Genomic DNA, 14547 nt, shown 5'->3' with positions numbered 1-14547 from the left:
ACCCCCTCCCCAATGCTACAGTACAGTGTTCAGAAATGGGGGGGGTGCCTCCCCCTCCCCAAAAAAGCAGCTTCAGGATCTGCCCTGAGCCCCCCCCCCCCGCCCCCCACCTCGACCCCCCCCCTTTGCTCAGAGGGATTTTGGGGGGGGGGGTCTCACACCTTGTTATTGCTTCACCTCTACTGGGGATGGGAGGGGGGGCACATTCCCCCCCCCCCCCATTATGGCCTGGACCCCCCACCCAGTGCAGACAGACCCCAATGTGTTTTGGGGGGGGGTCCTACTTGGGGGGTGGGGGGGGGGGTGTGTGACACTAGACCCCCCCCCCCAATAAGAACAGACCCCCCCAGAGGAGCTGACTGAGGGGCAATTTTTGGGGGGGGGGGGGGGGGCAACAACCCTGGGGGGGTCCATGTGCAAAAAGGAAATTGGGGGGGGGGGGGTGAGCAGGAGCCTTTTTGGGGGGGGGGACATGACATGAGCACCCCAAGCTGTGAGTGCCCCCCCCCCCCCCCCCGCAAACTGCCCCCCCCCCCCCCCCCCCGGGGGATAAATGGCTTTTGGGTGACAGAGCAGGGGGGTGCTGTGCCCCCCCCAAACCCCCCCCAGTTTATTTGGGGGGGTCTGTCCGTGTCCCTCCTGTGGGGGGGGAAAGGGGGGTGGGGGGAGGGGGGGGTGTTTCTGGTCTTTTTTTTTTTTGCCTTTTTTTGCCTTTTTTTTTTTTAAAAATACAATAAAAACTCCCCCTCCCCCCACCCCCCCACTCCTCCCCCCCCCTCCCCGACCCCCCCCCAAATTCAAATCAAATGCAAATAAAATTAAAATAAAATAAATCTGAGTTCTGCGGGGGGGGGGGGAGGGGTGACCCCCCCTCCCCTAAATAATCTACATGGGGTTGGGTTAGGGGGGGGTTGGGGGGGTTTTTTGGGAGGGGGGTCACCACACCCCCAGTGCATCCCCCCTGAGTCCATCCTCCTCCTCCTCGTGGGGGGGGGTTTTGGGGGCGGGTCACCACTCCCCCAGAGCATCCCCCCCCTGAGTCCATCCTCCTCCTCCTCCTCTTTGGGGGGGGGGTTTGGGGGGGGGGTCACCATTACCCCAGCGCATCCCCCCTGAGTCCATCCTCCTCCTCCTTGGGGGGGGGGTTTGGGGGGGGGTCACCACGCCCCAGCACATCCCCCCCTCTGAGTCCATCCTCCTCCTCGGGGGGGTTTTGGGGGGGGGTCACCACTCCCCCAGTGCATCCCCCCCCGAGTCCATCCTCCTCCTTGGGGGGGGGGTTTGGGGGGGGTCACCACTCCCCCAGCACATCCCCCCCCCCCCGAGTCCATCCTCCTCCTCCTCCTTGGGGGGGTTTTTTGGGGGGGGGGGTCACCACTCCCCCAGCACATCCCCCCCCTCTGAGTCCCTCCTTTTTGGGGGGGTTTGGGGGGGGGGGGGTCACCACTCCCCCAGCACATCCCCCCCTCTGAGTCCATCCTCCTCCTCCTCCTCCCCCTCGGGGGGTCTCCCGGGGGGCTGCTGCGGGGGGGTGACGTAGGGCTGCTGGAGGGGGCTGGGGGTGCCCCAGGGTGGAAGGGCTGGGTAGGGGGTCCCATCCTGCCCTTCCTCATCCTCCTCCAGCGCCAGGTCGAAGTGGAAGCGGTGCTGGGGGGGCGGCGAGGCGGCGGCGGAGGCGGGGGGGGGCGAGGGGCTGTGGGGGGGCACGCGGCTCTGGTACCAGTCCCGGTTCTCCTCCAGCGCCTCCAGGATCTCCTGCGCGTCCGGGTGCACCAGGTCGGCCCAGGTCTCCCACAGCGGGTGCACGATGTAGTCGATGAAGCCCACCTGGGGGGGACATACGTGTTGGGGGACATGCGTGTTGGGGAACATACGTGTTGGGGGAACATACGTGTTGGGGAACATGCGTGTTGGGGAACATACGTGATGGGGAACATACGTGATGGGGAACATACGTGATGGGGAACATACGTGATGGGGAACATACGTGTTGGGGAACATACGTGATGGGGAACATACGCGATGGGGAACATACGTGATGGGGAACATACGTGATGGGGAACATACGTGATGGGGAACATACGTGTTGGGGAACATGCGTGTTGGGGAACATACGTGATGGGGAACATACGTGATGGGGAACATACGTGATGGGGAACATACGTGTTGGGGAACATACGTGATGGGGAACATACGCGATGGGGAACATACGTGATGGGGAACATACGTGATGGGGAACATACGTGTTGGGGGACATACGTGTTGGGGAACATACGTGTTGGGGAACATGCATGTTGGGGGAACACACGTGTTGGGGGAACATATGTGTTGGGGAACATACGTGTTGGGGAACATGCGTGTTGGGGAACATACGTGTTGGGGAACATGCATGTTGGGGAACATGCATGTTGGGGGAACACACGTGTTGGGGGAACATATGTGTTGGGGAACATACGTGTTGGGGGAACATGCGTGTTGGGGACACACATGTTGGGGGAACACACCTGTTTGGGTAACACACATGTTGGGGGACACGTGTTGTGGGAACACACATGTTAAGGTAACACATGTGTTGGGAAACACACGTGTTGGGGGTAACATACATGTTGGGAGGACACACGTGTTGGGGGCACACATGTTGGGGAACACACATGTTGGGGGACACACATGTGTTGGGGTAACACATGTGTTGGGGGACACACGTGTTGGGGACACACGTGTTGGGGAACACATGTATGGGACACACGTGTTGGGGAACACACATGTTGGGGAACACATGTATGGGACACACATGTTGGGGAACACACGTGTTGGGGGAACACACATGTTGGGGGACACACGTGTTGGGGTAACACACATGTTGGGGGAACACATGTGTTGGGGAACACATGTGTTGGGGGACACACGTGTGTTGGGGTAACACGTGTTGGGGCACACACGTGTTGGGGTAACACACATGTTGGGGGAACACATGTGTTGGGGGAACACATGTGTTGGGGGACACATGTGTTGTGGGAACACACATGTTGGGATAACATATGTGTTGGGGGTAACGTGTTGGGGGACACATGTGTTGGGGAACACATGTTGGGAGGACACACATGTTGGGGCACACGCATGTGTTGGGGTAACACATGTGTTGGGGGACACACGTGTGGGGGAACACACATGTTGGGGAAGACACGTGTGTGGGAGGACACGCAGGTATTGGGGGGACATGAGAACTGGGGGGTCACACACATGGGGCCTCCCCCAGCCCCTCAATGTCCCCCCCAGCCCCCCATACCTGGGACTTCTCCACCGAGGCCGTGTGCTTGTCGCACATGGGGCTGATCTCCAGACCCCCCCAGCCCCCCCAGCCCCCCAAAGCCCCCTCAGCCCCCCATACCTGTGACTTCTCCACCGAGGCCATGTGCTTGCCACACATGGGGCCTCCCCCAGCCCCCCCAGTGCACCCCCAGCCCCCCAAAGCCCCCCAGCCCCCCAGTGCCCCCAGCCCCCCATACCTGGGACTTCTCCACGGAGGCCGTGTGCTTGTCACACATGGGCTGATCTCCAGACCCCCAGCCCCCCCAGTGCCCCCCCCAGCCCCCCCAGCCCCCCAGTGCCCCCCAGCCCCCCACACCTGTGACTTCTCCACCGAGGCCGTGTGCTTGTCGCACATGGGGCTGATCTCCAGCCCCCCAGGCCCCAGTGCCCCCCCAGCCCCCCAAAGCCCCCCCCAGCCCCCAGTGCCCCCCCCCAGCCCCCAAAGCCCCCCAAAGCCCCCCCAGACCCCCCATACCTGTGACTTCTCGACCGAGGCCGTGTGCTTGTCGCACATGGGGCTGATCTCCAGTCCCCCAGTGCCCCCCCAGCCCCCCATACCTGTGACTTCTCCACGGAGGCCGTGTGCTTGTCACACATGGGGCTGATCTCCAGTCCCCCAATGCCCCCCAGTGCCCCCCCAGTGCCCCCCCAGCCCCCCACACCTGGGACTTCTCCCCGGAGGCCGTGTGCTTGTCGCACATGGGGCTGATCTCCAGCCCCCCAGCCCCCCAGTGCCCCCCAGCCCCCCAAAGCCCCCCCAGCCCCAGTGCCCCCCCCCAGCCCCCAATGCCCCCCCCAGCCCCCCACACCTGTGACTTCTCCACGGAGGCCGTGTGCTTGTTGCACATGGGGCTGATCTCCAGCCCCCCCAGCCCCCAAAGCCCCCCCAGCCCCCCATACCTGCGACTTCTCCACGGAGGCCGTGTGCTTGTCACACATGGGGCCTCCCCCAGCCCCCCAATGTCCCCAGTGCCCCCCCAGCCCCCCCAGCCCCCCAATGCCCCCCCCAGCCCCCCACACCTGGGACTTCTCCACGGAGGCCGTGTGCTTGTCGCACATGGGGCTGATCTCCAGCCCCCCATACCCCCCAGCCCCCCACACCTGGGACTTCTCCACGGAGGCTGTGTGCTTGTCGCACATGGGGCTGATCTCCAGACCCCCCCAGCCCCCCAGCCCCCCCAATGCCCCCCATACCTGTGACTTCTCCACGGAGGCCGTGTGCTTGTCGCACATGGGGCCCCCCCAGCCCCCCAGTGCCCCCCAGCCCCCCATACCTGGGACTTCTCCACGGAGGCCGTGTGCTTGTCGCACATGGGGCTGATCTCCAGACCCCCAATGCCCCCCAATGCCCCCCCAGCCCCCCAAAGCCCCCCCAGCCCCCCACACCTGTGACTTCTCCACAGAGACCATGTGCTTGCCACACATGGGGCTGATCTCCAGCCCCCCAAAGCCCCCCCCAGCCCCCAGTGCCCCCCCCAGCCCCCCAATGCCCCCCCCAGCCCCCCATACCTGTGACTTCTCCACGGAGGCCGTGTGCTTGTCGCACATGGGGCTGATCTCCAGCCCCCCAAAGCCCCCCAAAGCCCCCCAGCCCCCCACACCTGTGACCGGAGGCCGTGTGCTTGTCACACATGGGGCCTCCCCCAGCCCCCCAGCCCCCCCAGCCCCCCCACACCTGTGACTTCTCCACCGAGGCCGTGTGCTTGTCGCACATGGGGCTGATCTCCAGACCCCCCCAGCCCCCAAAGCCCCCCCAGCCCCCCCAGCCCCCACACCTGTGACTTCTCCACGGAGGCCGTGTGCTTGTCGCACATGGGGCCCCCCCAGCCCCCCAGTGCCCCCCCAGCCCCCCACACCTGTGACTTCTCGACCGAGGCCGTGTGCTTGTCGCACATGGGGCTGATCTCCATGCCGCGCTCGCGCTCGCGGTCTCCCTGCCGGAAGAACTCCTCCATGATGCGCTCCGTCCACTGGCGGTACAGCGCCAGCGGCTTGGTGGGGTTGCTCAGGTCGGCACAGTGCACCATGTTCCTCAGCACCTGCGACAACCACACACACCCCCCCACAACAAACACCCCGTCAGGCACCCCAAAACCCTGCCCAGACCTCTCCCCCCACAACAAACACCCCGTCAGGCACCCCAAAACCCTGCCCAGACCTCTCCCCACACCCCCCCCACAACAAACACCCTGTCAGGCACCCCAAAACCCTGCCCAGACCTGTCCCTACACCCCCCCCAAAACAAACACCCCATCAGGCACCCCAAAACCCTGCCCAGACCTCTCCCCCCACACCCAACACCCCCCACCCCCCCCACAACAAACACCCCGTCAGGCACCCCAAAACCCTGCCCAGACCTGTCCCCCCACCCCCCCCACAACAAACACCCCATCAGGCACCCCAAAACCCTGCCCAGACCTCTCCCCCCACCCCCCCCACAACAAACACCCCGTCAGGCACCCCAAAACCCTGCCCAGACCTGTCCCCCCATCCCCCCCACAACAAACACCCTGTCAGGCACCCCAAAACCCTGCCCAGACCTCTCCCCCCACACCCAACACCCCCTCTTTTTCCCCCCACCCCCCCCCACAACAAACACCCCATCAGGCACCCCAAAACCCTGCCCAGACCTCTCCCCACACCCCCCCAAAACAAACACCCCATCAGGCACCCCAAAACCCTGCCCAGACCTGTCCCTACACCCAACACCACCCCTCCCCCCACAACAAACACCCCATCAGGCACCCCAAAACCCTGCCCAGACCTGTCCCCCCACACCCAACACCCCCCCTTTCTCCCCCCACCTCCCCAAAACAAACACCCCATCAGGCACCCCCAAAACCCTGCCCAGACCTGTCCCCACACCCCCCCCCAAAACAAACACCCCATCAGGCACCCCCAAAAACCCTGCCCAGACCTGTCCCCACCACCCAACACCCCCTTTTTCCCCCCCCCACCCCCCCCCACCCCAGACCTGGATCCTGTCCGTGTAGTTGTCCAGCAGCAGCACCCCAGAGCTCGTCACCTTCTTGGTCTCCACCATCGTCTTGAGGTCGGCCAAGAGGCTCATGTGCTTGGACATGTCAGTGGCCAGCACCTTGGGGAGGGGTGGGAAGGGTCAGGATGGGACCCCCACCCCGTGCCAGGGAGGGATGGGATGGGATGGGGTGGGATGGGATGGGATGGGATGGGGATGGGGATGGGGATGGGGATGGGGATGGGATGGGGTGGGATGGGGATGGGATGGGGATGGGATGGGGATGGGATGGAATGGGATGGGATGGGGTGGGATGGGATGGGGATGGGGTGGGATGGGATGGGATGGGATGGGATGGGATGGGATGGGGATGGAGATGGGGATGGGGATGGGATGGGGATGGGGATGGGGTGGGATGGGGATGGGATGGGGATGGGGATGGGGTGGGATGGGATGGGATGGGATGGGGATGGGGATGGGGATGGGGATGGGGATGGGGTGGGATGGGGATGGGATGGGATGGGGATGGGATGGGATGGGATGGGATGGGGATGGGATGGGGATGGGATGGGATGGGGATGGGGATGGGGATGGGGATGGGGATGGGGATGGGATGGGATGGGATGGGGATGGGGATGGGGATGGGGATGGGATGGGATGGGATGGATGGGGATGGGGATGGGGATGGGATGGGATGGGATGGGATGGGGATGGGGATGGGGATGGGATGGGATGGGATGGGATGGGATGGGATGGGATGGGATGGGGGGGTTTTGGGGAGGGGGCTGACCATGTCGATGACCATCTTGCGCAGGGTCTGGCGCTGGCGCTTGCTGAGGTTCTGGAAGATGTCGCAGTTCTCCTCCTGCAGCAGCTTGAAGCCCACGGCCAGGTGGTGGTTCTCCAGCACCGACTCGTCGTTGTACATCAGCGCCAGCTCCGAGTCTGCGGCGACGCACACGCGTGTGCCAGGGCGGGGGACACGCGTGTCAGGGTGGGGGGGACATGTGTGCCAGGGCGTGGGGTGTCAGGGGGACACGTGTGTCAGGGTGGGGGGTGTCGGGGGGACATGTGTGCCAGGGCAGAGGGGTCAGGGGGACATGTGTGCCAGGGCAGGGGACACGTGTGCCAGGGCGGGGGGACACGTGTGCCAGGGCGGGGGACACACGCGTGTGCCAGGGCGGGGGGGGGGGGGTCAGGGGGACATGTGTGCCAGGGCAGGGGGGACACACGTGTGCCAGGGTGGGGGGACACGTGTGCCAGGGTGAGGGGTGTCAGGGGGACATGTGTGTCAGGGCGGGGATACACACACACTTGTGCCAGGGCAGGGGGGACACGCATGTGCCAGAGCAGGGGACACACGTGTGCCGGGGCAGGGGGACACGCATGTGCCAGGGTGGGGGGACACACATGTGTGCCAGGGTGGGGGGGGGTCAGGGGCACATGTGTGCTAGGGTGGGGGGGGACACTTGTGCCAGGGCAGGGGGTGCAGGGGGACACGTGTGTGCCGGGGGGGGGGGGGGGGTGCAGGGGGGACACATGTGTGCCAGGGCAGGGCAGGGCAGGGCAAAGGGGGGGGGGCAACATACGTGTGCGAGGGGAGAGGTGAGACACGTGTGCAAAACTGGTGCACATGCAAGGCTGGTGGGCACGTGAGGCCAGTGGGTGTGCAGGGCGGGTGCAGGTGTGTGTGCAAGGCGGGCGTGCAAGGCCGGTGGGTGTGCAAGGCTGGTGGGTGTGCAAGGCAGGTGTGTGTGAGAGGCCAGTGGGTGTGCAAGGCAGGCATGCAAGGCAGGTGTGCATGGCCGGTGGGTGTGCAAGGTGGGCGTGCAAAGCAGGCGTGCGAGGCCAGTGGGTGTGCAAGGCCAGTGGGTGCAAGGCAGGCGTGCAAAGTGGGTGGGCAAGGCCAGTGGGTGTGCAAGGCGTGCGTGCGAGGGCAGTGGGTGTGCAAGGCGGGCGTGCGAGGCCAGTGGGTGTGCGAGGCCAGTGGGTGTGCAAGGCCAGTGGATGTGCAAGGTGGGTGCAAGGCTGGCGTGCAAGGCGGGTGGGCAAGGGCAGTGGGTGTGCAAGGCAGGCGTGCAAGGTGGGTGTGCAAGGCAGACGTGCGAGGCCGGTGGGTGTGCAAGGCGGGCGTGCAAGGTGGGCGTGCAAGGTGGGCGTGCAAGGTGGGCGTGCAAGGCCGGTGGGTGTGCAAGGCGGGCGTGCAAGGTGGGCGTGCAAGGTGGGTGTGCAAGGCGGGCGTGCAAGGCGGGCGTGCGAGGCTGCACTCACTGGTGTTGATGAGGAACTGGTTGGAGACGCCGGGGTGGTCGACGTCGTGGATGGCGGCGGCGAAGAGCGCTGCCAGGATCTCCAGGTCGGTGAACACCGCCTGCGGCACCGGGCGCCCTCAGCACCCACCCGCAGCCAGGGACCCCCCGAGCCCCAGCACCCCGCTCTTTGGGGGGCCCAGCACCCGGGGACCCCCCCGTGATCCTGGCGTCTTGGGACCATGTCACTTGGGGAGCCCAACATCTGGGGAGCCCAACAACCAGGGACCCCAACATCTGGGGACCCCGACATCTGGTGACCCCAACAACCAGGGACCCTAACATCTGGGGAGCCTGACATCTGGGGAGCCTGACATCTGGGGACCATGCCACTTAGGGACCCTAATAACTGGGGACCCCAACATCTGGGGACCCAAACATCTGGGGACCATGCCACTTAGGGACCCCAACAGCTGGGGACCCCAACATCTGGGGAGCCTGACATCTTGGGACCATGCCACTTAGGGACCCCAATAACTGGGGACCCCAACACCTGGGAACCCCAATATATGGGGACTATGTCCTTTGGGGACCCCAATAATTGGGGAGCCCAACACCTGGGAACCCCAACATCTGGGGACCATGTCCTTTGGGGACCCCAATAACTGGGGACCCCAACATCTGGGGACCCCGACATCTGGGGACCCCAACATCTGGGGACCCCAACAACCAGGGACCCCAGCATCTGGGGAGCCTGACATCTGGGGAGCCTGACATCTGGGGACCATGCCACTTAAGGACCCTAATAACTGGGGACCCCAACATCTGGGGAGCCTGACATCTTGGGACCATGCCACTTAGGGACGCTAATAACCAGGGACCCCAACATCTGGGGACCCCGACATCTGGGGAGCCTGACATCTGGGGAGCCTGACATCTGGGGACCCTAATAACCAGGGACCCCAACATCTGGGGACTCCAACATCTGGGGAGCCTGACATCTTGGGACCATGCCACTTAGGGACCCCAACAACCAGGGACCCCAACATCTGGGGACTCCAACATCTGGGGAGCCTGACATCTTGGGACCATGCCACTTAGGGACCCCAACAACCAGAGACCCCAACATCTGGGGACCATGTCCTTTGGGGACCTCAATAACTGGGGACCCCTACATCTGGGGACCCCAACATCTGGGGACCATGTCCTTTGGGGACCCCAATACCTAGGGACCCCAACATCTGGAGCCCCCAACATCTGGAGCCCCCAACATCTGGAGCCCCCAACATCCATCCACCCCACCACCCAGAAACCCCATCACCTGCTGTCCCCATCACCTCAACCCCCGCTCCACACACACCCCCCCCGTTCCCCATCTCCCTCCAGCCGCCCCCAGGGGATGGTTCCCCCCACCCCCCCATATCCCAGGGGTGGGGAGGGGGCTCACGTCGAGGGCGGGCGTGGCCAGCAGCACGTGGGTGGACTGCATGACGTCAGCGGCGTGCAGGCTGTTGTGGTAGGCGACGTCGGCGTGGTAGTGGTCCTCCAAGGTCAGGGTGTAGGTCAAGAGCGTCTCCACCGGGATCCGGAAGGTCTTCACCAGCTCCCGCTCCTGCTCGGGGGGTGGGGGATGCTCAGACCCCCCCCCAGCCTCTCACAGGGGGTGGGGGATGCTCAGACCCCCCCCCAGCCTCTCACAGGGGGTGGAGGATGCTCAGACCCCCCCCCAGCCTCTCACAGGGGGTGGAGGATGCTCAGACCCCCCCTCAGCCTCCCACAGGGGGTGGGGGATGCTCAGACCCCCCTCATCCTCCTGCAGTGGGTCAGGGGATGCTCAGACCCCACCTCAGCCTCTCACAGGGTGCTGGTGGTTGGGGGATGCTCAGACCCCCCCCCAGCCTCCCACAGGGGGTCGGGGGATGCTCAGACCCCCCCTCATCCTCCTGCAGTGGGTCAGGGGATGCTCAGACCCCCCCCCCAGCCTCTCACAGGGGGTGGGGGATGCTCAGACCCCCCCTCATCCTCCCACAAGGGTCAGGGGATGCTCAGACCCCCCTCATCCTCCAAAAGGGGTCAGGGGATGCTCAGACCCCCCCCCCCCCAGCTTCTCACAGGGGGTGGGGGATGCTCAGACCCCCCTCAGCCTCTCACAGGGGTCGGGGGATGCTCAGACCCCCCTCATCCTCCCGCAGGGGTCGGGGGGTCAGGGGATGCTCAGACCCCCCTCAGCCTCCCACAGGGGGTGGAGGATGCTCAGACCCCCCCCTCAGCCTCCCACAGGGGGGTGGGGGATGCTCAGACCCCCCTCAGCCTCCCACAGGGGGTTGGGGGATGCTCAGACCCCTCCCTCAGACTCTCACAGGGGGTGGGGGATGCTCAGACCCCCCTCATCCTCCCGCAGGGGGTCGGGGGATGCTCAGACCCCCCTCAGCCTCTCACAGGGGGTCGGGGGGTTGGGGGATGCTCAGACCCCCCCCAGCCTCTCACAGGGTGCTGGGGGATGCTCAGACCCCCCCTCAGCCTCTCACAGGGTGCTGGCAGTTGGGGGATGCTCAGACCCCCCCTCAGCCTCTCACAGGGGTGGGGGATGCTCAGACCCCCCCTCAGCCTCTCACAGGGTGCTGGTGGTTGGGGGATGCTCAGACCCCCCCTCAGCCTCCCACAGGGAGTTGGGGGATGCTCAGACCCCCCCCAGCTTCTCACAGGGAGTCAGGGGATGCTCAGACCCCCCCTCATCCTCCCGCAGGGGGTTGGGGGATGCTCAGACCCCCCCCAGCCTCTCACAGGGGGTTGGGGGATGCTCAGACCCCCCTCAGCCTCTCACAGGGGTTGGGGGATGCTCAGACCCCTCCCTCATCATCCCGCAGGGGGTCAGGGGATGCTCAGACCCCCCTCAGCCTCCCACAGGGGTTGGGGGATGCTCAGACCCCCCTCAGCCTCTCACAGGGGTCAGGGGATGCTCAGACCCCCCTCAGCCTCCCGCAGGGGTCAGGGGGTCAGGGGATGCTCAGACCCCCCTCAGCCTCCCACAGGGGGTGGGGGATGCTCAGACCCCCCCCTCATCCTCCTACAGTGGGTCAGGGGATGCTCAGACCCCCCCCCCCAGCCTCCCACAGGGGTTGGGGGATGCTCAGACACCCCCCCTCATCCTCCTGCAGTGGGTCAGGGGATGCTCAGACCCCCCCCCCAGCCTCTCACAGGGGGTGGGGGATGCTCAGACCCCCCTCAGCCTCCCGCAGGGGTTGGGGGATGCTCAGACCCCCCCTCAGCCTCCCACAGGGGTTTGGGGGATGCTCAGAGCCCCCTCATCCTCTCACAGGGGGTGGGGGATGCTCAGACCCCCCTCAGCCTCCCACAGGGGTCAGGGGATGCTCAGACCCCCCTCAGCCTCTCACAGGGGTCGGGGGATGCTCAGACCCCCCTCATCCTCCCACAAGGGTCAGGGGATGCTCAGACCCCCCTCATCCTCCAAAAGGGGTCAGGGGATGCTCAGACCCCCCCCCCCCAGCCTCTCACAGGGGGTGGGAGATGCTCAGACCCCCCTCATCCTCCCGCAGGGGGTCGGGGGGTCGGGGGATGCTCAGACCCCCCTCATCCTCCCGCAGGGGTTGGGGGATGCTCAGACCCCCCCTCAGCCTCCCACAGGGGTTGGGGGATGCTCAGACCCCCCTCAGCCTCCCGCAGGGGTTGTGGGGGTGTCGGGGGATGCTCAGACCCCCTTCATCCTCCCACAGGGGTTGTGGGGGTGTCGGGGGATGCTCAGACCCCCCCTCATCCTCCCGCAGGGGGTCTGGGGGTGTCGGGGGATGCTCAGACCCCCTTCATCCTCCCGCAGGGGGTCAGGGGATGCTCAGACCCCCCTCATCCTCCCACAGGGGGTGTGGGGGTGTCGGGGGATGCTCAGACCCCCCTCATCCTCCCGCAGGGGTTTGGGGGATGCTCAGACCCCCCTCATCCTCCCGCAGGGGGTGTGGGGGATGCTCAGACCCCCCTCATCCTCCCGCAGGGGGTGTCGGGGGATGCTCAGACCCCCCTCATCCTCCCGCAGGGGTTTGGGGGATGCTCAGACCCCCCTCATCCTCCCGCAGGGGGTCTGGGGGTGTCGGGGGATGCTCAGACCCCCCTCATCCTCCCGCAGGGGGTCAGGGGATGCTCAGACCCCCCTCATCCTCCCGCAGGGGGTCTGGGGGTGTCGGGGGATGCTCAGACCCCCCTCATCCTCCCGCAGGGGTTTGGGGGATGCTCAGACCCCCCTCATCCTCCCGCAGGGGTCAGGGGATGCTCAGACCCCCCTCAGCCTCCCGCAGGGGTCAGGGGGTCAGGGGATGCTCAGACCCCCCTCAGCCTCCCACAGGGGGTGGGGGATGCTCAGACCCCCCCTCATCCTCCCACAGGGGTCAGGGGATGCTCAGACCCCCCCCTCATCCTCCTACAGTGGGTCAGGGGATGCTCAGACCCCCCCCCCCCAGCCTCCCACAGGGGTTGGGGGATGCTCAGACACCCCCCCTCATCCTCCTGCAGTGGGTCAGGGGATGCTCAGACCCCCCCCCCAGCCTCTCACAGGGGGTGGGGGATGCTCAGACCCCCCTCAGCCTCCCGCAGGGGTTGGGGGATGCTCAGACCCCCCCTCAGCCTCCCACAGGGGTTTGGGGGATGCTCAGAGCCCCCTCATCCTCTCACAGGGGGTGGGGGATGCTCAGACCCCCCTCAGCCTCCCACAGGGGTCAGGGGATGCTCAGACCCCCCTCAGCCTCTCACAGGGGTCGGGGGATGCTCAGACCCCCCTCATCCTCCCACAAGGGTCAGGGGATGCTCAGACCCCCCTCATCCTCCAAAAGGGGTCAGGGGATGCTCAGACCCCCCCCCCCCAGCCTCTCACAGGGGGTGGGAGATGCTCAGACCCCCCTCATCCTCCCGCAGGGGGTCGGGGGGTCGGGGGATGCTCAGACCCCCCTCATCCTCCCGCAGGGGTTGGGGGATGCTCAGACCCCCCCTCAGCCTCCCACAGGGGTTGGGGGATGCTCAGACCCCCCTCAGCCTCCCGCAGGGGTTGTGGGGGTGTCGGGGGATGCTCAGACCCCCCCTCATCCTCCCGCAGGGGGTCTGGGGGTGTCGGGGGATGCTCAGACCCCCTTCATCCTCCCGCAGGGGGTCAGGGGATGCTCAGACCCCCCTCATCCTCCCACAGGGGGTGTGGGGGTGTCGGGGGATGCTCAGACCCCCCTCATCCTCCCGCAGGGGTTTGGGGGATGCTCAGACCCCCCTCATCCTCTCGCAGGGGGTCGGGGGATGCTCAGACCCCCCTCATCCTCCAAAAGGGGTCAGGGGATGCTCAGACCCCCCTCATCCTCCCGCAGTGGGTCAGGGGATGCTCAGACCCCCCCGCCCAGCCTCTCACAGGGGTTGGGGGATGCTCAGACCCCCCTCATCCTCCCGCAGGGGGTTGGGGGATGCTCAGACCCCCCTCAGCCTCTCACAGGGGGTGGGGGATGCTCAGACCCCCCCTCATCCTCCTGCAGTGGGTCAGGGGATGCTCAGACCCCCCTCAGCCTCTCACAGGGGTCGGGGGATGCTCAGACCCCCCCTCATCCTCCCGCAGGGGGTCGGGGGATGCTCAGAGCCCCCCTCAGCCTCTCACAGGGTGCTGGTGGTTGGGGGATGCTCAGACCCCTCTCATCCTCCCGCAGGGGGGTGGGGGATGCTCAGACCCCCCTCACCTCCCGCAGGGGGTCTGGGGGTGTCGGGGGATGCTCAGACCCCCCTCATCCTCCCGCAGGGGGTCTGGGGGTGTCGGGGGATGCTCAGACCCCCCTCATCCTCTCACAGTGGGTCTGGGGGTGTCGGGGGGGCGGGTTGTACCTGGAATATGGTGTACATGATACAGCTGAGCGAGCGGTGGTTGGAGTACTCGGAGACACGGAAGATGTTCAGCCCCCACTTGTTGAGGTTGTCGAGCTCCTGGGAGGGGGATACAAAGTGGGGGGTGGTGGGTACAGCCCCCACCTGACTCCC

At 65.9% G+C, this 14547-nt stretch overlaps 1 protein-coding gene across 1 annotated transcript in view; it reads right to left on the bottom strand.

Annotated features, from left to right (window-relative positions):
- Window positions 1–1440: 1440 nt before the first annotated feature.
- The window catches only part of PDE4A (phosphodiesterase 4A), a gene marked incomplete at both ends in the record, with an annotated part of 34473 nt that continues 21366 nt past the window's right edge, over window positions 1441–14547 (bottom strand). Inside the window, 7 exons of the mRNA XM_084280659.1 lie at window positions 1441–1827; window positions 5166–5348; window positions 6284–6406; window positions 7077–7231; window positions 8558–8657; window positions 9983–10147; window positions 14395–14493. Coding sequence (XP_084136785.1) covers window positions 1441–1827; window positions 5166–5348; window positions 6284–6406; window positions 7077–7231; window positions 8558–8657; window positions 9983–10147; window positions 14395–14493 — 1212 coding nt within the window. The remainder of the gene's footprint in view (window positions 1828–5165; window positions 5349–6283; window positions 6407–7076; window positions 7232–8557; window positions 8658–9982; window positions 10148–14394; window positions 14494–14547) is intronic.

The sequence above is a fragment of the Gallinula chloropus genome (assembly GCF_964237585.1).
Source record: "Gallinula chloropus genome assembly, contig: HAP1_SCAFFOLD_494, whole genome shotgun sequence".
Classification (NCBI taxonomy): Eukaryota; Metazoa; Chordata; class Aves; order Gruiformes; family Rallidae; genus Gallinula; species Gallinula chloropus.
The sequence above is the reverse complement of the archived record's forward strand: the minus strand, read 5'-3'. Positions and strand labels throughout refer to the sequence as shown.